The sequence below is a fragment of the Eriocheir sinensis genome, chromosome 34 (assembly GCF_024679095.1).
Source record: "Eriocheir sinensis breed Jianghai 21 chromosome 34, ASM2467909v1, whole genome shotgun sequence".
NCBI lineage: Eukaryota > Metazoa > Arthropoda > Malacostraca > Decapoda > Varunidae > Eriocheir > Eriocheir sinensis.
The window spans coordinates 17338075-17365849 of record NC_066542.1 but is presented as its reverse complement, the minus strand read 5'-3'; the positions used below and the strand labels follow the sequence as shown (position 1 = coordinate 17365849).

The following is a 27775-nucleotide window of genomic DNA, read 5'->3' as shown; positions in this document are numbered from 1 at the left end:
ACGTTACTAGGATATATATATATATATATATATATATATATATATATATATATATATATATATATATATATATATATATATATATATATATATAAAGCATAAGCGGCGCGTGAACACATACAAAGACACGGGCGCCGATGGTTGACAATGACAGGCGGCAGGCAAGGGAAGGCCGAGGCCGAGGCTGGTGGCGGAAGGCAGAGGCAGTGGCAGCAGGTGAGTCGCGGCGAGTCCCCCAGTCACTATGACAACGCCACGGCACGGCCCGGAGGGAGATTACAAGAGCGGCCTGCAGCAGACAGTCCCCATTGACTTGCCGCTGCTGCACTGCTTCCCTCGCTCCTGCTGTGCCCTCCCCTAATGCAGTTAGTCTCACTACCGAGAGATGTAAAAACGAGTGACATCAAGACTACAGGAATCACTGGAGTACGCCAACTATGCTACACACAGCTTCCCTTGCCCTTGCTGTGCCCTTTCAACCTCTCCCTACGAACCACTGATGCTAATGCTGCTAATTTCAGTACCAAGGAACGCGAAAACGATAAATCAAAAATACATGAACCATTCGGGTAAATATGCTATAATGCTGTACACTGTCCACCCCCCCCCCCCCCCAAAAAAAAAAAACTTCCCCCGATTTGATGCTGCAAATCACTACCAAGAAGAAACAAATGAATCAAGATTACGCGAATCATTATAATACGATGTCAATGCTGTACGCTTCCCCTTACTCGATGCCGCGCCCTTCCTTCCCAACAACCGCCGCCATGTCCCTCACTCTGCTCTCGTGAACCATAATACTACCAAGAAGAGGGAAGACTGCCAACGAAGGAAAATTCATTAGTATACAAACTACGGTGGGGCTTACTTGTTTTCCCTAGAGCTGTGTTGTGTTGCGGTGCCCTTCCCTCTCCCTTCCTTAATACCGAGAAGTGTAAAGCGATTGATAAGACTGGAAATAATCGTTAGTAAAGACTCAATGCGGTTAACTTAATACTCCTTATTGCTGTGCTCTGCTGATTGAAGAGGCTAACAAAAAGACCAACGTGAGGCTTATGTATGGAAAAGGAATCCTAGACTGCTCCGTGCAGCCCATTGCGTCCAACCTCACAGGAAAGACAAAAAAAGATTGACAACTACTCGCACGCTGGGAACAAGTAGAGTTTTCCTGCTTTTTTTTTTTTTTTTTTAAAGCCTCAGAGCAAGACCCTAGAGTGGTAAATCTCCTAAATAACCCCGACACACACACACACACACACACTCGGGACCTCTGGTAGACGAGTGGAAAACTGTTTCAACCTCTGCTGTCAGACGAGTGGCGGCGCTCCCTGAAGGACGCAACACCGACATTCCCTTGGTTACTCACCCACCCATGCCACACCACCACCACCTGCATCCATGTTCACCGTCACCTTAGGAATACACTCGAAAAACACCATCTACAACAGCTTCACTGTCAAATTTGACCAATACCAGCCAATTCACCAATCACCATTGCCTTCTCATACGACAAACTATCTGCTTTACAAATGATCACTACTTTTCTCTTACTCAACACATTCCCACTTGCCGCCCTAATCACGATACCACGCACCAGAGCCTTACATAACTATCAAACGGAACTGCCATCACCCCGCGCCCCTCTCTCAGGCCACCACCGACACCACCAGGACTCGGCGGCAACCTCTACGCCCTTCAGTCTTTCCTTCCCCGCCTGCCCTCCCATTGTCCTCCGCGGAGCTCAAAGGCGTAAGAAATGGCCGCCAGGTGGCTGAGTGACTTTTCAGGTGCGAAGGCGGGCCAGGGGCTTCCCAGGGGAGAGCCATCCACCGCGGCAGTGCCTTCTCCCTTTTCTCCCGACCTGCCACGCCCACCATCACCCGTCAGCCGCTGCCGCACGCCCGTCCGTTCGCCGCCAGAGGCCCCAAGGAGGGAAGCGTCTCGACCCGCTCCCCAGCTCCTCGAGGGCCCCATCTCTGCGGAACGGAAACTCGAGCCATCCATGTACTTCAGGGAACTCATATCCCTTTAGATGCCTCGCGAGCGCCCAAGGGAATGATAAAAATGAAAACATTATAAAAATAGCTGAAGCTCTTCCGTCAAAGGAAAAAAATAGCTGGCTTTGTTATGGATCCCCAGCATTGTCGGGGCGTCAGTGTGCACTTTTACGGTGACAGGAGTCGCCGCCGCCGCCGCCGCACTGGCTCCCGGCTGTTAACGAGGTCACCGCAGCCACCGCAATTTGTCCTCAGAAGCGCACCTAATGTAATACACATAATGGCCCTTTTGTCATTAGTGTAAAGAGGCGAGGCAGCAGGTGAGTGGGGCGGGGTGGGGCACAGACCCCCAACCCTGGCACTACCATTTACTTCCCGTTCACACGTGGCTTTGTGAACCGAAAACCAACACTGTGTCGCGGCGGTGTGGCTTTGGCAACTTTTAACATTAATCAGCAAAATAGTTTCTTTATGCTCCGCTGATGCGGTAGTGTGGCGGCATTAAGCTTCCTTCCCGCAGGTCAACGATCGAGAGTTTCGTCCTTAACCTAACCTCAAGAACATACACGGAACTTTTTTCAGTCAAGACCACTGATGGGGGCAGCGAGGGGGAGGGGGGTGGAGGGGGCACACATTCCCCAGACATCTAGTTCCTTCCACAACAGTTGACGCGATACAGTATCAGGGAGACTTGCTAACAGGGATCTGGTCAGGTTTCCCCAACACCTTTCTCATAATCACTATCAGACACGGAGCAGCTACTGACAGCCCGACCCGGCCCTCCCTCCCCGCCCTCTCTGGCCAGGGGAGCTCTGTTAAATGGACAATCAGTGTTCTGCCTCATCTGTATGTGCACGAGCTGGCAGGGACGACGGCGGCGGTGGGGCGAGCACGAGGGAAGATAAATGAATGTATTGTTAAAGTATCGGCGGAAGGGAGGAAGGGGAAGCTGCCAGCAAGGAACGAGCAGGACCAATAATTGCACCGGATTGGGAGACTCCGCGGCGCCGAGACGGGGAGTTGACAGGCGCGCGGGGGAGACGGAAAGACCAACTTTTGTATGCAACGGAAGACGCTGCATGTTCGTTTTGGGGGCGACTAAATTATCACGAGGTAGTTGGCCAACACTTGCCGTTCCCATCGCCTATAGAATTGCTACACTGTCGATCGTCTCAAGGAGGAAGACCACGTGAGGAAACTGTGAAAGTGTAAGGAGGGGACGGACCAGCATACCTGATCTTTTGACTTAACCCTTCCTTCTCTAGCTAGTCGATGATAGTCAAGAACTCAAAGGAAGAAAAGAGCGGATTCTGCATATAAATACAACCAAAATCTAGATACAGTCGATGGTAGGTAGTCAGGAACTCTCAAGAGGAAGGAAAGGAAGCGCTCGCTGTCTCAACATACATCCGCGACGCTCCAACCGTTGATGTAATGGCCAAGGCAACCCTTCCGTAGAGCTCAGCGCGTCTCTTGCCCCTCATAACTAACACGCAACGCTTTTTTTATATCCTCTCGGACAATACTAGCGGGGGCAACATTCCCTGAGCAGCATCCGGTGGTGTGGCCAGGCTCCCACGACCGACCAACCAACCATCTGCAGCTGCCACTCAAGGTATTCATTCCTTCCGTACTTCATCGGATCTCAAATACCGGCAGCAAGCATCACGCCGTCCATCACAACGCAGGACGAGCGGGTGCTGCAATAATGACGTTCGCTTTGCGCCGATCCGGGATGAGATTAGAAGAAGGACGATGCCGTTAATCACACTGTTCGGGCGAGCGAGCCACCGCCTACCCAGTACGCTACCAGTTCGGCCACCCCCTACCCATTTGCAAGTTATATTTTTTATATATATATATACGTATTGCTTTTTTTTTGTGAACATATATCTATACTGTATTTTGAGCTACTGAACTGTGTGTGTGTGTGTGTGTGTGTGTGTGTGTGTGTGTGTGTGTGTGTGTGTGTGTGTGAGAATGTATGTATGTATGTATGTATGTGTGTGTGTGAATGTGTGTGTGTGTGTGTGTGTGTGTGTGTGTGTGTGTGTGTGTGTGTGTGTGTGTGTGTGTGTGTGTGTGTGTGTGTGTGTGAATGTGTGTGTGTGAATGTGTGTGTGTGTGTGTGTGTGTGTGTGTGTGTGTGTGTGTGTGTGTGTGTGTGTGTGTGTGTGTGTGTGTGAATGTGTGTGTGTGTGTGTGTGTGTGTGTGAATGTGCGTGTGTGTGTGTGTGTGTGACGTGCCGGGGGCCCATAGACATGCGTCGACGCGGCATCATGCTGGAGCAATCACTCTTAGGGCGGCGCGGCGTGATACTAAGGTGAGGTGGCCCTACTACCCCTTATACCATACCTCCCTCCAGCCCCTACCGTACCCCTTTTGAGCCTCGACTACCTCTCCCCTACCCTACCCTATCTATCTTGAGCTCCTACCCTATCCCACTCCCTTCCCTCACGGCCTCAGACGCCCCTCTCTCACGCCACGCTTCTCCTTACACGAAATGCCTCGCTTGGAATGGACGCGAGAACACACACCTCACCACACCACATCTCTTCCCTTTGCACAAGACGCATTCTACCTCCCCTCTGTCCAGTAACACATGCTACAACCTCGCCACGAGTGACTGAATAAAGGAACTACCGCAACAAGTGACAAGTAACCTCCTCCTCCCCACTTATGGTATAGACAGGTAGGCGGTGCACGGAAATCACGACTAAGGTAATCATGCGGCTTTTTTAATTGTGCTGTGAAGTCATTAAGTTGGTTGCGAGCGGCGTGGATGGCGGCCAGAATGAAGGGTGAGGAGGAGGAGGAAGACCGTGAGGAAGGAGAATTTAAGTGTGATGGTGGTGGTGGTGGGAAAGCGGGGGTGACCGACCGGCGGAAGTGTGTGTGTGTGTGTGTGTGTGTGTGTGTGTGTGTGTGTGTGCGTGCGCGCGCGTTGTATGGGGGCCAAACTAAGGATAATTACAATAACAGAAGTGGAGGGCGGATGGAGTGGGCGTGTGAGCATGAGGGGCGTGAATGAGTTATGGGGAAGAAGGAAGATGGTCACTGATATGGTTAGGAGGAGGAGGAGGAAGACGAAAAGTAGGACGAGGAGAAAGAGGTGGTGTAATGAGAGAAATATCAACCGTAATACAGAATAAGAATTAACCAACAAAAAAAAATCCAAGTAAAATTCACGCAAGAACAAGAAAAAAAAATTGATACAGGTTTCTTGGAGGCGGCAAGAACGGAAGCAAGCGGTCACAAGTAAACACACAAGTGATAGGAGGAGGAGGAGGGGGAGCGAGGAAGAAGGCGAGGAAGCGAGTGAAGGAAGTATGAGTAGAGATGAGTGGCGGTGGAGTGTTTGGAGGGAGTAAGAGACCGTGAGGGAGAAGAGGGGGAAGAAGGTAAGGGGTGGAGGGGAGGGTAGCGGAGCAGGTAAGCCGTCACGGGGCGTGGCCGTCAAGGTGAACACAAGGAGAAGGGACCAACACCCCCACCACCACGACCAGCCAGTGAACGCTGCTCCGTCGCCGCTGCCTCCATCATCACACACACAATACCGAACCTACTTCGGCCTCTGATTCTTGAGACAAACTACGCGGGAACTCTGTGTTAATCTGACGCCTGACAATCCACGCATGCTCTCCAGCCTGTCTTCTTTTGCACCCCTTAACTGGCCAAACTCTCACATCTGTTGCTGGTTCTCGGAGTAGTATTTTATTAGGTGTGTGGGGCGAGGGGGAGGGGAGGGGTGATGAACGATACAGTTCCATAATACTAAAAACGTTATACAACTAACGCGTTTTCAAGCGTACGTCGCCTCTACATGGGAACAAAACAGCAACGAACAATTTTTCAACAATAATCTAATCAACGGGGTCGTTAGGAGCATCACAATACAGCAGCCGACACTGGAAGCTCGACGTCCATATTTTAGATGTACGATAAATTTTTTGCAGAGCTGGTGACTGCTTTATCACTGCTGACGGCTTCACAACAGCAGCAGGAGCAGGAAGGATGAATCAACATGCGCAACACAGAACAGCACGCCATACTGTTCTGATAACGGCTGAGAAAGACTTGGATGTGTGTGTGTGTGTGTGTGTGTGTGTGTGTGTGTGTGTGTGTGTGTGTGTGTGTGTGTGTGTGTATGTGTGAGAGATGTCTAGCAGGTGGGTGACTGATGGAAGATTTCTACGGTCACTGTGGTGAAGGAGGGTGGAAGTGTCGAGTGGAGTTGATGATGGTGAGTGTTTACATCTAATAATAAGGGTCGTGTTGAGTAGTATGTACCTGAGTTAAATAATCAGTGCCATGGAGGGATCTCACCTGTGTGTGTGTGTGTGTGTGTGTGTGTGTGTGTGTGTGTGTGTGTGTGTGTGTGTGTGTGAACGAAACCAAAGTCAGGGATGAACGAGGGGAACAATGGGAGAGGGCATGGTAGCGGATAAGGGACGAGGAGGGGGTGGTAGCAGAGGAGGGACGAGGAGGACGATGGGATGGACGGGAGTGTAGCGAAGCAGCGGCGGGTCTGGATGACAGGTGAGGCGCCGCTACCTTGGTAACATGCCTTCCGGCCATTTAGCAGCAACAGCGTCACCGGCCTTCTTTCCGTTGCTGCGGCTGTTGTCTGCCTCACACACGTCCGCCGACACAAAGGATGGATTTTGTCGCCCGCTAAAACATTTTCCCGTAACGGCTATCGCAGACACAAAATTATACTATTCTTTATAACCGAGGCAATACTGGGAGTAAATAAACGAGCTAAATTACATGTTTAGTGAGAACCATGGGATTTTAAAGTAAATCATCTGGATTATTGCTTGTACGTTAGTTATACAAACACAAGACAATACTAAACCGAACAATAGTGAGAAACCATGATTCTTAAATAATTAATCTGGGTTATTGTTTGCACGCCAATGGTTACGCACACAAACAAAGACAAGGCTTTATCTGAATAAAATGGCGAGGAAACATGCAATTCTAAACAAGTGCATCGCCGTTATGACAACAGTTGGCTGTCATAAATAACACACTTAGCGGTACAGACAACCCTTCTAAAGGCTCTCCCCCTCTTCCCGCACTCTTCGCCATCCCTTTCAGGTGTGGAGGTGGTGGTGGAGGTGCCGCCGTCGCAGCCGCACTGCCACCCACCACCACCATCAATACGTTAAATTGGCCAGTTTTCAATCCGCCATCCAATATGCCGCCGTCCACCCAATAACGGCGCCGCCACCCAGAGAGACAAGCCATTTTTTTCGTCCCTTTCTTCTTGCAAGGTCGCCTCGCCGCCCCCAGTGATACACGATGCCCGCCACCACCCGCCACGCCGGCAGAGGTGGTGGTGGTGGTGGTGGTTACAGTAAGTTAGGCAAAGGTTGAAGTGGCATATTTTCTAACACCGGGAACAGTTATGTCGGCAGTGGTGATGCTGGTGGTGGTGTGGCTGCTGTACTTGTGCTATGCAGCAAAGGTATTAAGCAAGTGGCCTTTCTCTGGCAGCAGAAAAGCAGTGGTAATGACGGCAGTAGTGGCAATGCATTTGCTGTACTCACACTGCACAATGGAGGTAATGTAGCAAGTTGTGTATAATTCTATAACACCAAGCCATCAAATCAATCAGAAATGTTGGCAGTCGTGGTGCAACGGCCAATACTCATGGCAGTGATGGTAGAACTGTATATTTTTAAGCTCCAGCAAATTAAGTAAATAATCAAGTTTTTTGATCATTAAACGCTTTGTGCAGAAAAAAAGTTTATGCCGAGTATGATACTTGTTCATATACTACTAACTTATCAAAGGTTACCCACGTGACCTCTAGTGCAAGTAACGCGTTAACACAATCAAATCATCTAACAGGGAGGTTGTCCGAAGAATAGTTATAGCGATTTTATGGAAGATGGTTAACATCAGCTACCCTCTTACGTATCATACAGCATTATTATCACCATCATGAAGCAGCCCGTGACGGGACTAAGGAACGCATCAAGGCAAGGCTCAACATTCAAACCTGAAGAAACGACAACAGCTGGGCGTGTTTACTCCGCCGCCCGTGTGACTGTGTGCGCCACTTCCGCCACGTTGTTCATGATTCGTCCATTGTTTCCGGTGTGTACTTCCCTCACCCGCCCGTCCCTCCTTCAGGCCCCGTCCAAATCAACATGACGGATCGGCCCTACATGACTACCACCACCACCACGCTTTTACTACATGATTCCCACCACCACCACCACATCGTCCTACATAACTATCACCACACCGTTCTACCACATTTCTATCGCAACCACCACCATCACGATTTTCCTACATGACTACCACCACCGTCCCTACATGACTATACGACCATCACACCCTCCCTACATAAATACCATTCACATATTGTTAAAGCACGTGAACCCTTACACACTCTTATCTCGACGTATAAAAAAGAACGTCTGACACTTTACTGAACATATTACTAGGTAGGAGGAAAATAAATAAATAAATAAATAAAATAAATAAATAAATCTGTTTGATATCGCCTTACAGTACCCAGTGTGGCATTTGGACCTGACGTAGACCTGAACCCTAAGTCATGGGGCACAAGACTTCTGTTAATTAATATACATCGCGCGTCGGCTACCCTCATCAGAACGCGCCATACATCGCTCCTTTTCCGGGTTCGAACACACATAACGAGGCTCATGAAATATCATCAATTTCCTGTTTCCTCCTGTGGTACTGATGTGTGTGGACATAGTTTGTTTAACGTGATGCTTTTATATGCCAATATTTTAATCCGCGACAGCTGCTGCTTCCTCTTCCATTTGCGATAGCCTAGTCACTGAAATATATTCGTGTCCAGTCAGTGTAGAGCCCCTTGGAGGAAGATTGCATGCGTGACGAAGGCGGCTGCAAGGGTGAGTGACACGAACAATGCAGCGAGCAGGGAAGGTGTGTGCCGGGGTGTGTGGCAGTGGTCAGGGTCATAATAAGTATGACCAGTGTTGAGTGTAGACTTGGTAATGCTTTGGCGCAAACAATCATTCAGTCTGTTTGCCAGTGTAAAATGATGGTTGGAAGATGAGGTGGCAGAGGGTCATCAGTCTTATACAGTGGCTTGTGGGTGGGGTGGGGAATGAGGGGGCGGAAGTGGGAGGTGGTGGTGGAGCAAGGGAGGGTCGGCGGAGAGTAGTGCGAGCGACCGCCACCAGGAGGCAGCAGCGGCTGGAGCAACAGGTGAGGTGAGCAACGTTTGTCGCTATATTTAGACCCGTACACACATACCCCTCCCCCCTAACCAACCACGCCCTGTCTTGCTTCCTTTTTAAGATCATTAACCTCTATAATAAGGCTGTTACAATGTTTCTACCTGGGAGAACCAACAAGCTGACCGTGGCTGCTGATCATCCACCCGGCGCAGTGCCAGCCGGCCGGCTACCGGCCGCCGCACGTGACGCTGCAACAATCTGAGCCTCGCACAAAAGCAGAAGCTGAGGGCATCGATGCGTGAACGGGGAGGAAGGCAGCAGCACCAGACCCTGCCGTGAACAGGGGCGCCAGGCACGGGCAGGGCCGATAGGAGGGGAATGATTGGCTGTTCAACAAAGACGGTGAAGGGGACACTAAGCTATAGGGCTAAGGAAAAAGAACGGAGAGGCAGCCCAAAGCAGAACAGGCGTACTGACGGCCCTCGCAGCGCTCTGACCTTCACACAGCCGGAGCACGCTAACCTTTACCTCCACACAGTTAAATCTCTCCACCGACGCCTCCTTCGCTCTTCGCCTTTCAGAAGATACAGGCAAAATCAATAAGGGAGCATCACACAAAAATAACACTATACCGGAGTTGGCGTGGAGGGGTGATTGGAAGCTTCCTCACTCTGCAGGAAGGGGAAGAATGCAACAACTCCTTTTACAAAGGCACGCTACTGGAAAACATTTAACGGACCCTCGCAGTCGGCGCGCTTCACTCGCCCTCTTGATCAATGGCTACAAGTGCCTGAGTAAGTGTACAGTGGCCAACACATCTGACGCTTGTTCGGCTTACCTAACCTTTGTGAGGGAAAGTCGACAAGCAGGAGGGATTGATGCTAATAAAAGGTCCTTTCTTACATTCCTGACGCTGATGATGCAGCGGCGGCACGTCATTGTTATTGGATACGTCTACCCCCCCCCCCCCCCCTCCTTCTGTCCATCCCGGGTATGCACAGATATCTGACAATATACCTATTGCAACAACGATCCATGGCCGTAATTCGGTGTACGGAAATACGATTAAACTATGAGGAAATATGTCATTCATTACGGTAACTTTAATCTTTTCTGCATCAAGCATCATTAAATTAACGAATGTCACGGAGTTCACATTCCAGATCGTAAAACGTGCTTTCCATTGTAAAGGATTACTGTAGGGAGGCGTGAGACTTCGGCGAGGAGGTGAAGGGAAAGCACTTCCTGATGGGAACGTTCCTGGTGTCGCTAAGCTCTGAAGGGCGCTGCTTTGAGGCTCCCTCACGACATTCTGGGGTGGCTTTTAATTACCTGGTGGACAGAAAAGAAAAAGCCTCGCGAACACAGGTGAAACACGCCACGACTTACCTGTATCTGATGCATCTCCTCGTCTTCCTGGGGGAGAGTGATGGGGGAGGAAGGACCGGCTCGGGGGAGGTCGGTAAAGGGCCTCTTCATAATAAACGCAATTTTTACGAGCGGGGCCTATTGGCCAACCAGTCACTCAACAGGGAACACTACACGGGGCTTACCTGCAAAGAAAGAAAAGCAATGGTTAATACCTGAAGAAGCTATGTTATAGTGTTTACAAATAAAGTTGAACAGTAAGCAAACATCTATTACTGCAGGATTCAGTGAGCGCCAAACGGCCGTGGCTGCCAAAAGCGTGGCACTAATGACTGGCGGCTGACAGGTGAGGGGCAGGGCGGGCGGCGCCGCATCACCTGCCGTTCCTGTTCGTTGCTGCCGCCGTCCGTTCAGTCGCCGAGACCCGTAACTCCGCTGCCAATAATGTGTGCCTCGCCCCGCCAAGCCACACAGGCCTAACAACGCCGTGACACGAGCCCCAGCCATTGCCACCGCCGCCGCTCGACCCCAGGAAGGAAAATGAGGTACCGCTACATGGACGCCGCCACCGATTACCTCAAAAGGCGCGTTATGGCCGCTCTTCCTTCCTGGAAAACTCGGCGCTCCGTTATCGAGCGGCGGCCGACATTCCTCAACACCTGACAGCACCACACACTGCTAAACACGTCAATTAACAAACTTTGCCAAGATACGCACCACAACTTCACTTAACTTCCAAGGAGCTGAAAGAAAAAACGAAAACTTGTCGCTGGGCACCAAGAAACACTCCTCCAGGGCGGCGCCAGGCGAGTGGAGGCACTGGAGGGACGCAGACCGCAGCAGGACCCTCCGGCGCCGCGAGACACCCTTGGCCGTTCACCTGTTGACAGCGGGACCAGCGACGGGGCTGTCGGTCTCGGAAGCCTTGGATGCCGGTGCAGGGGACAGCCTGTGGGGCTTCCGCCGCCACAGGTCCGCTCCGCACCTGTCATGGGAGGGGGGACGCGGGCAGACCTCTTTTATGAAACACCAATTTCCAGACTTTGGTAATAACAGTAAGCCTGTGGGCGGCAGAGTGCTGCATCCGCCGCTGCCTAGGACCCACCCGACCCACGCGCACACACGCGCAGGCATGAAGAACCGCTAACAATGGTAACTTCATAAATGCATGGAATTACCAATGTAAGAGGATGTGTTGTCATGTATGTGTTGGAGGAGCCGTTTGTGCTGAGACCAAAAACGGTGGAGTGGGTCTGTGTGAGGATAGTCTCCCATATTTAGAAACTTGTCAACCCCCTCCCCTCGTCTTCCAGACCCTCCGCTCCATGCGGACATCAACCCTTGGACGTAACCTTCACTAAGCCCACCATCTGCACCACTAAGGTTCTCCACGTCGCTATAGGTCTTAGTAATACGACGAAGGGCACTCGGTGTTCGCCTGTGGCCCCGCCGTGCCGGTGTACTCTGGTTTACGCGGCGAATGAACGCTTAGAGCGAGCGTGGACCCTATAGTAACGACACGCGCCCAAGGTCACTGCCGGCCAACCCGTCTGTTGGTGACACTGGCACTGGCACGCTGTCAACTGCCACCTCAATGAATGACTCCCGAGCATGGTGGCAGCGCGCGGCTCAATGGCACCGCTACTTGTCTCCTTGCTCTTTACGTCACTCTGCTATTGTGGCTGTTCTGCTCCTAACACACACAGTGAACGCCTCCTGGCCTGGTGAAGAATAAGACTGTGAAAAGCGCATGTTTGTCGCAAGCCCACCTAGTGGGTACATTAAGTTTGGAGTTGTTTGTAAACTTATGATTTACGGGAGGTCGGCAAGCGTCGTTGTTTACAAAGGCGAGGCTGGAGAGCACCGCATTACCTGAGTAGTAAAACTGTGCCAAGTGACAGCGGGAGTGACGGCAGAACGCCCGCCCCCGACACCAGTGCCACTCCCAGCACACCAGGGCCGCGGCTAACAATGGTCCGCTTCATCCAAAACACACCAAAGCACGCCACTGTTCCTCTCTCCCGTGTGTGTGTGTGTGTGTGTGTGTGTGTGTGTGTGTGTGTGTGTGTGTGTGTGTGTGTGTGTGTGCGCGCGCGCGCGCGAGCGAGGGAAAGTGTGGCGTGTCCGCCATGCCGCGCCTCGGTGTGCATCCAAGCAATGCACCCGGAAGCCGGCCACCAAGGTCATGGTGTGAAAGCATTGTGCTCGAGGCGGGAATGCACTGTCGTGAATTACGTCGAGAACACCTTTACAGGCCACGGACCTCCGGCGCGGTGTGTACAAGGCAACGGTCATGCGGCCAGCCAACGGAAGCAACAAAACGCATAACTGAAGGCTTTTTCCCATTGCATGGTGTCCAAGGAGACTCCCCTCGGCGCCGCTGGTTCCCGGAAGTAGCAGTAGCAGCAGCAGGTAAATGCCATCAATTGAGGGATATCGACCCCCTGGCCTGACGGGCAGGCCGCAGCGGCCGTCCAGCACGGCCAGCCGCCGCTATCACACACTAAATAATGTCGAGTAAAGTTCAATGAAAAAAACATAAATGGACTAAAAACATTTCCCCAAAGCTTATTAGAATTCAGAGTTGGCTGCCGGGTTAAGGGTGAGGCCGGGGGGTGAGGGCAGGGAAAATGTTTGGGCGGGTAAGCAAGGGCGTGGGAGTGGGGGACGCCGCCCCGGCGGCCGTTACCGGCCAGGTTATGGAGACTAAAACACACCACCCGGGTCGTTACTGTCGTCCTCATAATGGACGCCTCGGCCTTCCAGGTTACACGCAGACTTCTCCAGCCTCTCGAGGCTCTGCGGGCGGCGGCCTGGCTCGGCGGCCTCCACGACGGCCTGCACGCCGGGAATCAGAGCGGCTCCCGCCCGGGTGATCGGCGCCCTTCACCGGCGGCGGCCAGGCAGAACGGTCCGCCAGCTGACGCCAACATCTGTGGCGCGGTGTGCGGTCACCCGACGCTCATTAGACGCTCCCGTTCCCGAGCTTCAAGGGCAAGAAAGAAAAATATTCCCGCTCACACTAATTACCAGTCACTAAACCACGATAGGAAGGAGTCCCGCTGACCAGCTGCTCCAGTACGAATGGTGAACCCCGGTATACTGCTGTGGTAGGCAGGGCACGTGCGGGGCGACGGCCATGTGCTGCCCCGCTTGCCCTGTGCCCTTCACCACTTTGGTAATCAACTGGATCCAAGCGGGTCAACCATCACTACACAACACACGAAAACCTCCCCGGACCGGTTGGCACCGCGTCACCAGGCAACCGAAAATGAGGCGTCCCCGTGATCGAGGGAAAGGGGAAGGTCTCCCTTGCACGTCCCAAAGAGAAGGGGGATAAAAAGAGGAAGAGGGGCCCAGACACGAGGGTAAGGGCGGCACAGACTCGCCTAGCGATCAATAGTGAGGGTTGAGGGGAGGATGGAGGGAAGGAGAGGGGAGGAGTGAGGGTCGCATCACTATCCAACACTAATTTTTACACAGCCGTTAAAAACCTCCGCCATACAACCTCTCGTTAATAATGGCAGGAGTGTGTCCTTGCGAGGCAATGCCTGGGAACGACCACCGACCATCGCTACTACTGCCCTGCGTCCACTCGTGTGCTTCATTACTGCACTTGTCTCTCAGGTACACTTTTAATAACATCTGGCGGTGGTGGGCTGGGCGAGGAACGGCGAATATGTTTGTCGGGGGCGCAAAACACACACACAAGACGGACGGACGGACGGACGGACGGACGGACACACACACACACACACACACACACACACACACACACACACACACACACACACACACACACACTCACACACACACCACGCCAGCCACTCACGACACCAGAAGCAAGTCTGGGTCGGGTCTGGTTGTCGCGAGGTACGTATGGAAGGCAAACAACAAAACAAGAATTTGCATGAGGAACGCTACGCCGCCGCCTCCCCTTCCCGTTCTAGACCCACGCAGGCTTCCCCCTCTGCACTCTGAAATATTTACAAGATTGGTCTATTGTCGCCCTGCCCCCAACCCCCGCCCCTTCTCCCTGCACTACAGCAAATTCTCTCTCTCTCTCTCTCTCTCTCTCTCTCTCTCTCTCTCTCTCAGAAGGGTACACACTTGCGGCCCTCAACCCATGTACACACACAAAACATTCATACATATCAATTCACACACACACACACACACACACTCGAGGTAGGTCTAAGGTTAAAGAACACACCGCTGACGAGGAGCCTCCCTGTAATTACTAAAGAGGAAAACTCTAAGCCAGTAACAGCCAAGGATCGAGGTGGTGGTGTGCTTCTCCTCCCTGGCAACTGACGCCCTTTCTCCCTTTCTCTCCCTCCCTCACCCATTACTGTGTTGAAATTTACCCATCGCCATTCCGAGGCCGATGAGTTGGTTGGCTGGTGCGGTTGTTTGGTTGCGCCGCTCGTGTCGCTGCGTTACTACCACCAGAGAAGGCCACGTCAGGCAGTCTGGTAAAGGTTAACCCTACTATACCACAGCCTCTCTTGCTTAAACTCAGCCACTTTCACTGCGACCCCCATCTCTTCAAACCTATACCACAGTGACTAAAACCAACATTCACTGCCACCACTAACCCGCCAAGCCTCCTTTCTATCATCATAAGGAACATAATCCCGTTAAAATCATTGATAACCACCCCATCAAGTAGCTAACCACCTTCACTGCCGTCAGTATCTACTTCCACCCCTTTGCTAACGTTACAATCTACCTATACCCCCTTAGAACCATTAGCAACTACCTACCGTAATAGCTAAAACAACCTTCACTGCCATCATAAACCTATCTACACCTCTTTTCTATCGCCACAATGAACCTAAACTCCTTAATGCATAACTAACAACTCCAAGGACTAGCTAAACCAACACACCATTAACCTTTCTCTACCCGTTGAAACTATAACTACCACACAGACCATGAAAACCACCAACACCACCACCATTTCAAGTATCAATCATTACTACCAACGCAATCTCCTCCCCCCGTGCTGACGTCATTCCCTCCCTTCGCTACATACGCTGACCCAACAAGTCACTAATCCCCGACAGGAATGCAGCTCAAGTAACAAGCCAACGGACACATGAACAGGGCAGTTAATCATGCAAGGCGCAGCGGCCGGCACGCGATAAAAAAAGGCCCTGCTGAAAAAGTCTCCTTCAATGCTTGCCCTTTCGTACTTGTTTTAGACCCTCTCACGGCCTCCCTCCCTCTTGTCACCTACTTACTGCCTTGCCTTCTCCTTATCTTCCCTATTCCATAACTACTTACCGACCACCTTACTTTCTTTTCTACTTCTGTACCTCCCTTATTTCATACCCTACCTACCTACTTTTCTTCCCTTCTACCTCTACCTACACCAGTTCATACCTTCCTACCGACCGCCTTACCACCCTCCCTCTCTCCCATACAAGCCTACTAATTAAACTCCCTCCCTGCCTGTACTCTTCCCTTCCGGCTGCTCTCTCTCCCATTCCGTCCCTTTCTCTTGTTCCGTCGTCGGCGATCATAAATAGAAGCGCGAGTTATTCCCTTCAGGAAGACTAATGACAGTGATCTATTCAGTCAAATTCCAGGACGAGGTGGAGGAGGAAGAGGATCCCTGCCTGTCGTGAGCAGGTGAAGGGGAGGAAGGTCTGAGTGTGTCTTTGTTCTGCTTGATGAGGGGGCGACACACACACACACACACACACACACACACACACACACACACACACACACACGGTCCCCTTCAGGCAGACGGAAGCGTCACGCACCCTCGTCCTGCCCTGGACAAAAACAAGTCGTCGCCACAATAATTCTGGAGTTTGGGAGAAAAAAAAATAAAATAAAATAAAATAAAATAAAAAAGCGACCTGCGGCATATTTTCCATTTTGTTGCTGCGGTTGACAAGTAAATGACGGGGTAAAAATGAAAATCAAGCGCTCGGAAGTGACTCAACTGCATCATGCTAGAAAAATTACCGTGAATTGGCGAGGAACACGTAAGACACGCTATGATAACGACGGAGTGGGGGGTCAAAACTACGTAATGCATGATCCGTCCCACGAGCATCTATCAAATTTCGAATTCCTTGCCGTTATCCCATTCCTCACCTCAAATTATTTCCTTCCTCTTCCTCCTCAAGCCTCATAAAACTACTCATTCCCTCTAGTCCCCATTCCAAGTCATTCTTAACGCAACTTGAGACCAGGAACATTACCTCCCTGCCTCCCACAACCTCCCTGACGATGCCTGTCTCCTCGCTACAATCCCATGCAACTTCAAAGCACATTACTCTCCTCATAATCCTGCTTTGACTTCATTAACATACCTCGTAAGACATATCATTTCCGTACACTTCTAAAGAGCGGTCTAACATCCCTCGAAGCCATATTACACTCGATTTCTTAATATCATAAAAAAGTTCGCCAGTCACATGCAGAGCCATCTCCGCGTATTCCTCACTAATCTACCGCCATCCAAGCCTGGGCTGACATTACACTCAAGGCACGCTCACAGTAATCACCGCCAAAGCTTCCATACGCCACCGTCCCATACGAATTTGTCTTCTTGTGACTATCACTCCTCAGCGCCTTCCCAGACTGGCCTAACATCTCTCTACACCCATCCCCCTGCCACTCCAAGGCCGAGCCACAGTAATCAGCGCCCAGTCGTCACGGGGCAGCTCAGTGGGTGGGTGCGCCGGGCTGCTAAAGTGGCCCCCAAGTTTCCGCGCGTCCCTTGATGAGGCTAGAAAGAAGACATTAACTTTTTGAGAAACTTCACCGAGTCTGCCTGAGGTCATTAAACAGTGGAGAGTGACTGGTCCACACACACACACACACACACACAGGCAGACAATCAGAGAGAGGAAAGCGGTGATAGTAAGTTGCAGGGCCGGACAAATTTGCACAGCGACTCAACACAAAATAAAATAGGTCTTCGAGTTTCGTCTCCAAGTTGCGCGCGTCTATGCAATAAATGATCAAGAGGCTCCCGTTTTCTTTCATATACCTGCCCCCTCCCTCCCCCGCCAGCCTGTCTGAGTCGCCGCTATCTTGCTCCTCTTCCTCCTGCTTCAACCCCCGCCCCCCTTTTCCCCGTTAGACTGGTGGTGATGCAGGCTACGCTCAGGCCGCCCCAAGGAGCCGCCTCACACATTACCTCATTAGCCCCACAATGCCACGCTCCCCCGTCACAATCGCAGCTCTTGATAGTTAATCCAGACCCACGTGCTTCCCTCATCACTCCTACCCAGACGCCGACGCCACCGCTATCATCATCATCATCGTCCTTGCTCCTTAACCTCCACGCCCCCTCACCCCCTCGTCTTGTTTCTACCATCAGACTGCGTGTTCCTAGTCAGCAGTATACAATCTCCATGTCCGATCAAAACTATCATTACCATCACCCGCCTTGTCCCTTCCCGCCCCTCATCCACTGTCCTTTCCTTGCCCTTATATGCTGTGTATATCTTTAAGAGTCGTATTGTTCCAAAGATATACCGTTACCGCCTCAGCCGTCACCTCCACTCGCCCTCACTCCCTTACTCTTTCTTCTACAGCTTACAAAATCTTTCTGCCCTTATTTCTAGCCTCAAAATCGACGTCCCTAAAACGTGCCGCTATATAAAGTCGTAAAAGCCTTCATATATAAGCAGTTTACAAAAGTGGGGATGGAAATTCAAGTGAGGTGTGTGTGTGTGTGTGGGGGGGGGGGGGGGGGGGCTACGGAGCCCACTTACCCTAGAGAAAGAGAATTTTGCCTCCCACGCCCCTAGAGACTCGTGCACAGGAGGGAGAGAGAAGGGAGGTGAGGGAAGAGGAAGGGTGGGAAGGGAGGAGTGGGACAAGATGCGGGGAGGAGAGAGAAAGTTGCCGAGGAAATTTTGCTCACTGTGGAGTAACTTGGGTGAGAGGTGACCGCAGGGATGCAGACTGGATATGAGGAGAAGGACGAAGGAGAAGAGTGGGAGAGAGAAGTTGGAGGTGAGAGGAAGATTGCGGGGGTGGAGGAGGGGAGAGTGTCGCCATGCTGGACCGGTGCCAACTTCCTTTCCTCTCTCTTTCCTTTCTCGCCTTCCTCGCCCCGCCCTTCCACCCAGACAACCTTATCCCTTACAGTCGATTCCGCCGTTCAGCCCAGTGCATGATGCCCCTCGAGGGACCATCACAACAAACAGTAAAGCGGTGTTATTGTGGCGCGTCGCCGGTCTGTGAACGCTGCGTGACTGGCTATTTTTTATAGGCGATGGGGAAGGGAAACGGAGGGGGTGAAGAGCAGGAAGGGGGAGGGAATACCAGATGGCTGCCCTGGGAGGGAGGGAGGAAGGGAGCAAAGGGTGAGCATGTAACTTCCGGAGGGAGGGGAGAGGGAGAGAAAGGAGGAGCGGGTGAGAAGAGCACCACCTGGCGGCGATGGGGAGAGTCGCGGGTGCCAGGCCAGGGGGAGACAGCGGCGGGCAGCGGACATGACGCCCCGTCCTCGTTGTCTCTCTTACCGGGCCGCCGCCGCCGCCTCCACCTCCGCTGCTGGGAATTAAGGAAAATCACTGACTTTCCCCTCACACGCCCTTCCCATTTGTCTGTGCGGGGGAGAGAAGGTAGTGGAAAATTGGCTATTACGGGCTGGCAACCCTCTCAGTGGTCCAGCCGCCCCGGGGATAATTCAATATCGCGCCCCTCGTCCACCCCTCCACTGTCCACACCCGGGGCAGGCCAGGGGGAGGAGAGCGGGGGAGGGACTGGATGCATAGACTGCCAGGGCAGGTTCATCCAGATGGGTCTCCCTCAAAAGTGCGAAAGGGTTATACGGAAAAATAAGAACTTGACCCGTGCAAAGAAAGGAAGGGGGGTGGGGGGGGAGAGGAAAGAGGAGGGACCATGAGAAGAGCTAGAGAGAGGGAGAAGAGGAGGAAAGAGACGACAAAGACACGACAAGGGGTTGGGTAATGATTAGTGAGAAGCGTCGTAACTCGAGAGGGACGAGTCTTCCTCATAACCTGACGACGTGAAGATGGGACAGACAGTGAAAGGTGGGGGTGCCTGCAATGCCTCCTGCAGGGTTACACACAGGAGGGAGCGCTGAGGGGTAGAGGGCAGAGAGAAGGGGGGTGAAGAGTCCTGGCAAGGTGGACGAGGAAGAACTGAGGAAGGGAAATTGATGAAAAAATGGACCACAGGAGTTTCGGTGGCTTTAGAATCTGGTCATAACGAGAGAGAGAGAGAGAGAGAGAGAGAGAGAGAGAGAGAGAGAGAGAGAGAGAGAGAGAGAGAGAGAGAGAGAGAGAGAGACGGGTGGGGGGAGGCACATTACTTCCTTTTAGCTCCAACGCTCTAAGGGCTGATGAAGAGTAACTCGAGTTTAATGAGCTCACGCCCTGAAAACACGAAAAAAAAAAGGAGGGAAAAAGTGGAGGGAGGGAAGGAGAGAAGAGGAGAGGAGGAAAAACGGGGGGAACAAAGACTCGCCTATCTCCTTTATTCCTCCCTTTAAACGACCGGAGTTAACTTTAAAGACATTTTTCCTTCTTCGGCATTTACCTTCTTCCCTCTATGGCCACCAGGTGAGGAAACCGTCAACTACCTGTACACTTATTAAACCCAGGAGTGACAAAGAAAATGCGGCAGCGTCTCTTTTGTTCATGCTGGGACAAAGCCGTCGCTCAGCCTCCCCTCTTAGCGTCCTGTCCTGCCTCCTTACATACATACCTTCCCTCCCTCTACCTCTCCCCTCCTTCACCTGCTGTTTCGGCGAAGGAAGTAAGAGGGACGTTAATAGCGGGAAATAATTATGCTACGGTTGAATCTCTCACACCTGCGTCACCTACTTTGTTCTTCCCTCCCCTTACCTCGGCCTAACTAACTAGCCCACCTGTTCTGGCCCAGCTAAGACGAGATAATGAGAAACGGTGTGCGTACATATGTGTGTGTGTGTGTGTGTGTGTGTGTGTGTGTGTGTGTGTGTGTGTGTGTAAGCCTCTCGCAGGGATGATAGCGTAGCAGGTTGGGATGCAAATCAACAACGGTGGAGAGCTCTCTTCAACTCCCAGGCGGGCGGTGCAAGGGCTGGGAAGAGCGAGTGGGTGGGGGAGGAGGAGGAAGAGGAGCAGAGGAGCTGGACTCGACCTGGCTGGGGAAGGGGAGAGGATGGAGGACTCATAGGAGGAGGGATTCACAAGCACCGGATACATACAGAAGGATAAACAGCGGACATCAAGAGGCTATCGATACAGTCCTCATTGCAGCGGTAGGAGAGGTCGGTTGGGCGGGCGGGTTGGTAGGTAGGTAGGTTGGCGGTAAACCCTGCTTTCCCGCCCCCTCCCCCCATCAATAGCATAAAGCGCCACCCTCTCAACCACATCAGTGCCACATGACTTGCTCCCTCAGCGCCACGACCCTCTGTTAGTCCTTGTGTGTGTGTGTGTGTGTGTGTGTGTGTGTGTGTAAGAGAGGCCGACACAGCAGCAGTAGCGATACAGTGGCCACCACCAACCATTATCGACACCATCACTAACATGCGCACATCCGAATCGATTTTATGTTGCCGGGGAGGAAGGAAGGAAAGGGTAAAGGGGATGGAGAGGCGGGGAGATGAAGTAACCTAACACCAACAACACCACCGGGGCTCTCCCTCACGTGAGGCTGTTATCACTAAACACTACAGCGACGGGCCAAATTTGTGGCTTTACCGTGTACCAGCGACGGGCCAAATTTTTGCAATGATATACACCCTCAAATATAGATGATGCATTAACTGATCACAAATGCGTTGATATATATTATGAAATGGTTTGTGTGAGTGATGATTTTTCTCTTTTCTCGCTTAGAGGGGCCTTTAAGAAACACGATCCCCGCAGCTACCAGGTTAATGACGAACGCGAGAATTGAGCCAGATTTCAACTCCTCAGACCACGACCGAGAGAGCGAGATTGAGAGGGAGACAACAGGCCTCGTCGGGAAGGCTGAGGTGTGTGAACGGACTGACAGAGGCGCTGGAAGATCACACACTCGCCCGCCTCAGAACAGACACACGCCAAGACGAGCCTTGCCTCACGGCCACGCGGATATCGGGCCCAGAGAACAATGAACTACACGGAAATCGGGAGAACGGAAAACTCGCTGCGAATCTTCACATGAAAGCTCTCCGCCAGTGACGATCTGAAGGCGACGGCGGAGGCGAGGCAAGAGGCGGGAACAGGGAGAGAGGAGGAAGGTGGGGGATCACAAGGGGGAGTGATGGTGGAGGGAGAGTGAGAAGCAGGAGCAGGCAGACGTCAAGAAAGATACTGAGAGAGGGAGGGAGGGAGGGGCAGCTTGCACCACTAACTTTGGTGTGAGAAAATAAGTATTCTTGGTGATGAAGGAGGCTTGACGGAAAGGAGTGAGAGACTGGTGGTGGTTGTGGTGGTGGTGAGGGGCAACAGTTGAAGGTAGTGTAAAGGACAGGTTTAGTTAAGGCGGAAGGCGGGTGAGGAGAGGGGGGAAGAGGCGTTCAAGTGGGCAGAGGTTGATGTTGAGAGTCGTGGTAATGCTAAAACGGAATGATTTTACACCGGGTATCCAAACCTCGCGAGATTAGAAAAATGCAAATAAGCTGCTAAATTTTGCACGGGAGGGAGAGGAGGGCGAAGAGGCGCCGGAGAGGGGAGAATCCGCCACTGGGGAGGAAATGTAATATGGTTCGAGTCGGGCTAAAGAGGGGAGCGAATAAGATGGAAAAGAAAAGGAGAAAAAAGAAAGGTACGGGCATTTGGGCAGGAAGAAGGGAACGGCCAAGTATAAAAATGGGAGGTGAAATGGGGAAAGAAGACACGTGGCTGGAAAGACAAGTGGGAGGTAAGGTGAGAGAGATTGAATGAGAAGGGGAGGCAAGGTAGAGAAAAAAAAATGGTATGGACAAGTAAGAAAGCTGAAGGAAATTACGTAAATGTATAAGGAAAAGTTATGTAAATCTATAAGGAAAAGTAGAAACAGGTAAGAGGTGTGGCGGAATGATAAGATAGGGAATAAATATAGAGAAAGAGAAAAGGGACGAGTATGAAGGGAGATCAGACGAGAAAGAAAAGAGTAGGATATAGATATGGAAGGAGGTAAGGGATAGAGGACTAAGAGAAAAGAACAGACATGGATGAGACTGGGATAAAGAAACAGTGGAGGTAAAGGGTATAGAGGAGGAAGAGAAGAGTGGACGAGGAGACAAGGATGAAGGGGGAGGTGGTGAAGGTAAGGGATATAGAGGAGGAAGTGGGAGGTGGAGGTCAGGGTTTCAGGAGGGAGGGAGGGGGAGGGAAGATAACCGGAGTGGCTGGCGCAGCAAAACACTCCAGCCACAGGGCCGACACATGAGCCCTCCTCCCCGCCCGCGGTCTGCCGGCGCCTCAGGACAGGCTATTCACCTCCCCCTCAGGGTCTCGCGGGCCACACCAAACCACACTGCCGCTGACACTCCGCCACACCCTGCCTCCTGCACGCCAACACACCATCAGGCCCACGCCACGTCGCCCTCCCCCCAAACACACACCTCCAGTCCAATTACCTTACACAACGGCCTCCCCCCCCTTCCGTGTACACCACCCCGCCCTTCCTTTCCTCCTCCCCGGTGAAGAGTTCCGCCAAACATAACATTCCGCCCCTCACGGCTAATACTTCTCTATGCTTTCGTCGCCTTGGACACACAGCCTTGATTTGCCTAGACTCCTGGCGGGGGAAATGTCTGCCCAGAACCGCACCCTCTCCCCCGGCCACACCCAGCAACACCCGCCGCCAGCCTGCCTCCCTCTGCCTCAATCTCCACCTCCCTAATGGTCCGAGCAGAAAATTATTAGCCAACTCCTGTAGCGCCCCACACCCAAGCCGAGGCTCACAGATCCTTAAATACTCGTGTGGCGGCATTGCGTCAGGTGTGGGGGGAAGGGGGAGGGCGTGGCGCCTCTCAGGTGTCTGCCAGCCCGGTGTACTGACACAGTCGCTGACGCCCGGCTGCCGGTGCCTCCGTCTTTGGCACCTCCCCGCTGCCGCCCACTACGCATCCCCCCCCCCCCCCCTGTTCGACCTCTTACGTATTTGTAGGAAATTAGATCACATGATAAAAATACAAAGCGTTCACAAGTCTTGTCTCGTGTGGCTCCGCTCCTCGTCCGAACGTCAGCCCTCAATTTCAACTTTCAAAATGTGTCGTGCTAATCTTGAGGATAAAGCTAAAGTTTCCTGAGAAGCTGGCATGAGACGAAGAGTGGTGAGACGTGGGAAGGGGACGGGCGGGCGGAGGCAACGAAACACGAAAGACGGGAAGGGAGGAGAGCCTAGCGTGATACCAATGACCTTGGGCAGCCCCAACACTTCCGGCGCGCAGCTACCCTGGGTACACACCCCTCGGCACACAGCTGACAAGGAAACCAGAGGCACAGATCCTCCTTATCAGCCCTGTTCCTGATAACACGCCACCAATAAACCTTCCGATGCGCCTGACCATGGATGGACTTCGAAAGCCTCCCCCCAAACAACCGAGGACAACCGTTCATCTTAAGACAGATGAAACCAGGAGACTAAACAAGTGAAAAAATTAACGGCAGCAGCTCTTAACATTCGCTAGATATATACCTCACAAAGCTGTGGAATCTACTTTTTGAATAAGCATTATTAGCTGCTGGGGAGGAGACGTCGTTTGCTCTTTGCCATCACTTTCTTCATATAAAGTGGAAGCAACGATGTCCACATGGGAAATAATTTCGAAGTGACTTAGTACTGAGAATTAACAGTAAACTATTGAGAATTAGCACTAAAGTACTGAGAATTAGCCAGCAGAATAGAACACGCAGTAATGGATTTAAATAAGAAGTATAGGTTTGGGAGGGAAATAAGGCAGGCATTGGTTTAGTAATATGGTGGTGGGGGAATGGAATAGACCCAGCAATCACATGGTGAGTGCAGGGACGATATCTTGTTTTAAGAGTAGACTGGATAGACGAGGATGACAGGCGGGTGGGTGGATGGGGGGGGGGGGGATCTGGAGCTGCCGTGTGTAGAACATTAGGCCTCGTGCAGTTTCGTTTAGTCGGCGCAACATGTGATCATATGCCGGAGAGACAGGAGGGGAAGGAATTATAGAAGGGAACAGTTCCCAGGAGACGGGACACAACCCCCGATTAATACCTGGTAACCCATTCACTGCTGGGTGGACAGGGGCGTAGGGTATCTGAAAAGCCGCCCAAATTTTTCCACTCCGCCCGGGAATCGAACCCGGGCTCTCGGTTGTGAGCCGAGTGTGCTAACCACTGAACCACGAAGCCCCTTCTTAAGTAAATGTGCAACCGCACCAGTGACCGAGTGAACAATCTCATTGGTGCACCAAGCCGAGCCGGGTGATCGAAGCCGCGTTCGATCATCACCGCACAGAGCGAACAAAGGAAACAAATACATATATCTTCTTCATGCTTTGATGGGAGTAAACGAGCGGTGAATGAGTGGTGGTCAGGTGTAAGAAAGGCAACCCAAGACGCAGTGTGTCAGCCAGTCTTTTTGGGATATGGGTATGCCAGTGTCTGTCTGTCCCCTTGTTGCCAGCCTGGCCCCGCCCTAGTCGCCGCTCCCTCACAAGTATGGAGTTGGCAAAGACACGGTCTTGAAGGGGCGCCCCCTGCCACTCAGACGGCACGCCGCTTCACCCCTCTCTTCCATCCTGCCTGCCAAAGGTTGTGATTTTGTGCAAAAAGCCTTATTAGTTTTCTCGATTTCATTCATGAAAATCGGATTACTTAAGAATCAAACCTGGCTGCAGCCTCTTCTTTCCCACGGGTGCTGCTGCTGGAGTAAAGACCCCCCACCCCACCCCCCAAAATAGCACTTTCAACTCCCGCTTCCTGCCCCGCCCTCCCTACCCCCCGAACACCCTACATGCCACACCCAGTCCATTAAAAGTTTGCAGCCCCGCGTTTTGGGGTTGGTAAGCAAGGGCTGGGGCGAAGACCCTCGGACACGTGACTACCTCTCTCCCCCTCGCTAACCTTGGCCGTCCCCAGGCATCCCAGGGCCACGCCACGCCGCCTCCGCGAACAAGTCTCGTCTCCCCTTACTAATCAGACGAGTATTTAGTTGCGAGCATAGAGGCCGTTACATGCACGAGTTATTTATGAACCAATAACCCGCTAGTGTGACGCAACGCTTCTATAGTCCACCTCAACTGTCAGTGGATTCATTACTTCAGTCCCTGAAGTGGACGCTGCTGTTCCCTTATCAGCTTGGAGGAGGCATGTGGCACCACCCGGCACAGCATGGCGACATCTGGCATCAGGACAAGTTCCCGGTAGATTACGTCAGCGACAGCGTGTTCGGTCCTCGTTGTCTTTGTTGGTTGTACTGCTGCTTTGCCTGGGCCAGACCTCCCTATATGCCTATCACCTTAAACGACCAAACAAATTACCTCCGACATATGACCCGAGTAATCTAATTTTATCGGCCTCGCTTGCATTAACTCGTCTTTAACAAAGACATTTCCGGCTAATTTGCTTGTGCTTTTCTCTGTAGCGTTAAAAGAAAACGGGAGGAGCGCCGACTCTCGCTGGTCAGCTTCCCACACGTGGTCGTTGAAGGGACAGGACCTGACGATGCCAGCGCCACAACCAGAGAACTAACTTAACACGTGCAACATTATAACAAATCCGCTAAGTGATAATGTCACGTGATTACACCAGACAAAGGACCGGCATATCACCATAAAACTTACAAGCCTCAACATCCAAGATCTTCGCTATCAAGCCCGACCAATTGAATACAAGTTGCCCAAAATGTCCCGAAAACATACCCTAACGAGTCAAGCTTCGAGTAACTTCCACTGTGAAGCCTGGTGGTCAGCTGCATGGCGGGGACGCATGACGCCACTTTTTTCCAAGGCAGGTGAGCAACGGCCTGGGAATGTTCATCCGCGGACCACCCCGCCTGCGATCCCGGAACCCACGAGTGTACAGCTTACGCAAGCCAGGCTCATTCGGGGAGAGAGAGAGAGAGAGAGAGAGAGAGAGAGAGAGAGAGAGAGAGACGCAAGGGGAGGGGAGCGTGGCTTGGTCTTTGTCAGCGGCATGAGGCGCCCCACCTGGCCCCCTGCACGAGCCTGCCAAGTAATGCTACTTTGTCTCGTCCCTCTGGGCGCCACACACACACACCATACCAGACAAACGCAACAAAGCCTTGCCCCTCCACACTCAGCAGCGAGGAGGCAACGGCTCGGCTGTTCGCCCATGCAGCCATGTGGCTGCAGCGGATCCAGCCGGTGCGTGGAGCCGGGGCGACCGCCCAACATGGTCGGCAGCACCAGCGTGAACCACTTCCCCCACCCACCGTTCCTCCGCCAGCCACAAACGCCACACTGCACACGCGTCCCATGCACATACTCCATCCATGAACACTTGTAAAGAATACTTACGGAACCCAAACGTGTAAGGCTGCAGTGGAAGCGGTGGTGTCGGCGGCGGTAGCACTACTTCCCGCCAAGAGCACTGTCACCACGCGATACACCTCTTCGCTACAGACTATTAGTTCGCACTGATCGGGCGCTCAACGACACTTCACTGTACTTGGGGCACGGAAGACAGAAGCTTGAAGCAGGGAAGGTCGTGATAAGGGTGGAAATAGAGGAGAAAAGGGAGGGGCTTGGGAGACTACGGAGCAGCGTGTCGCTGTGTGGGACTGTTGGCCGTAGTAAGGTGAGGCCGGGCGGCGGACGGGCCCAAACCCACGCCGTGGACCCTCAAACCCCAACATTTAATACACATCGCCAGCCCTCGCTCCCACGCCGCCCCGCTTACGCCCAACGCCCGCCCCTGACCCCCCTAACCACGCAGAAAACGCATTAGGTTTACAACTTACAAAACGCGACCTACAAGCGTCAATGAATATTTTGTAATTGAGACATGCGGCATCTCTCTTGTCCGTGACGCGTGGAGAGGCTAGAAAGGGGGGGAGGCAGGAGGGAGGGGAGAGGGAGGGGGATGAGAGGTTCGCTCCACGCGGCCAGACGCACCAACACCGCATATTTACTTGAGCTCAAACAAAAGTTCTCCTCCAACCTTAGCATTTCTCCGTCTCCAAACCCGCCCCCCAGACTGTCCCCGACATGAACCAGGGCTGAGGGACGGAGACACGCCCTCAAACACAACGAAAAGCCTCGATCACCACCCATAGTTGTCGGTGGCGTCCCCCGCCCCGACCAACACCCCCCACCC

At 52.4% G+C, this 27775-nt stretch overlaps 1 protein-coding gene across 15 annotated transcripts in view; it reads right to left on the bottom strand.

Moving 5' to 3' along the window:
• Nucleotides 1-27256, bottom strand: part of LOC127007162 (polypyrimidine tract-binding protein 1-like) — a 104037-nt gene extending 76781 nt beyond the window's left edge. For 14 of the 15 annotated variants that reach the window (XM_050877862.1, XM_050877858.1, XM_050877857.1 and 11 more), the window contains exon 1: nt 10578-10741. In XM_050877862.1, coding sequence (XP_050733819.1) covers nt 10578-10667 — 90 coding nt within the window. In that variant the 5' untranslated portion in view covers nt 10668-10741. Of the gene's footprint in view, nt 1-10577; nt 10742-26976 lie in introns of those variants that run through there. The other variant, XM_050877855.1, reaches the window with a different exon arrangement.
• Between the last annotated feature and the right edge of the window lie 519 nt (nt 27257-27775).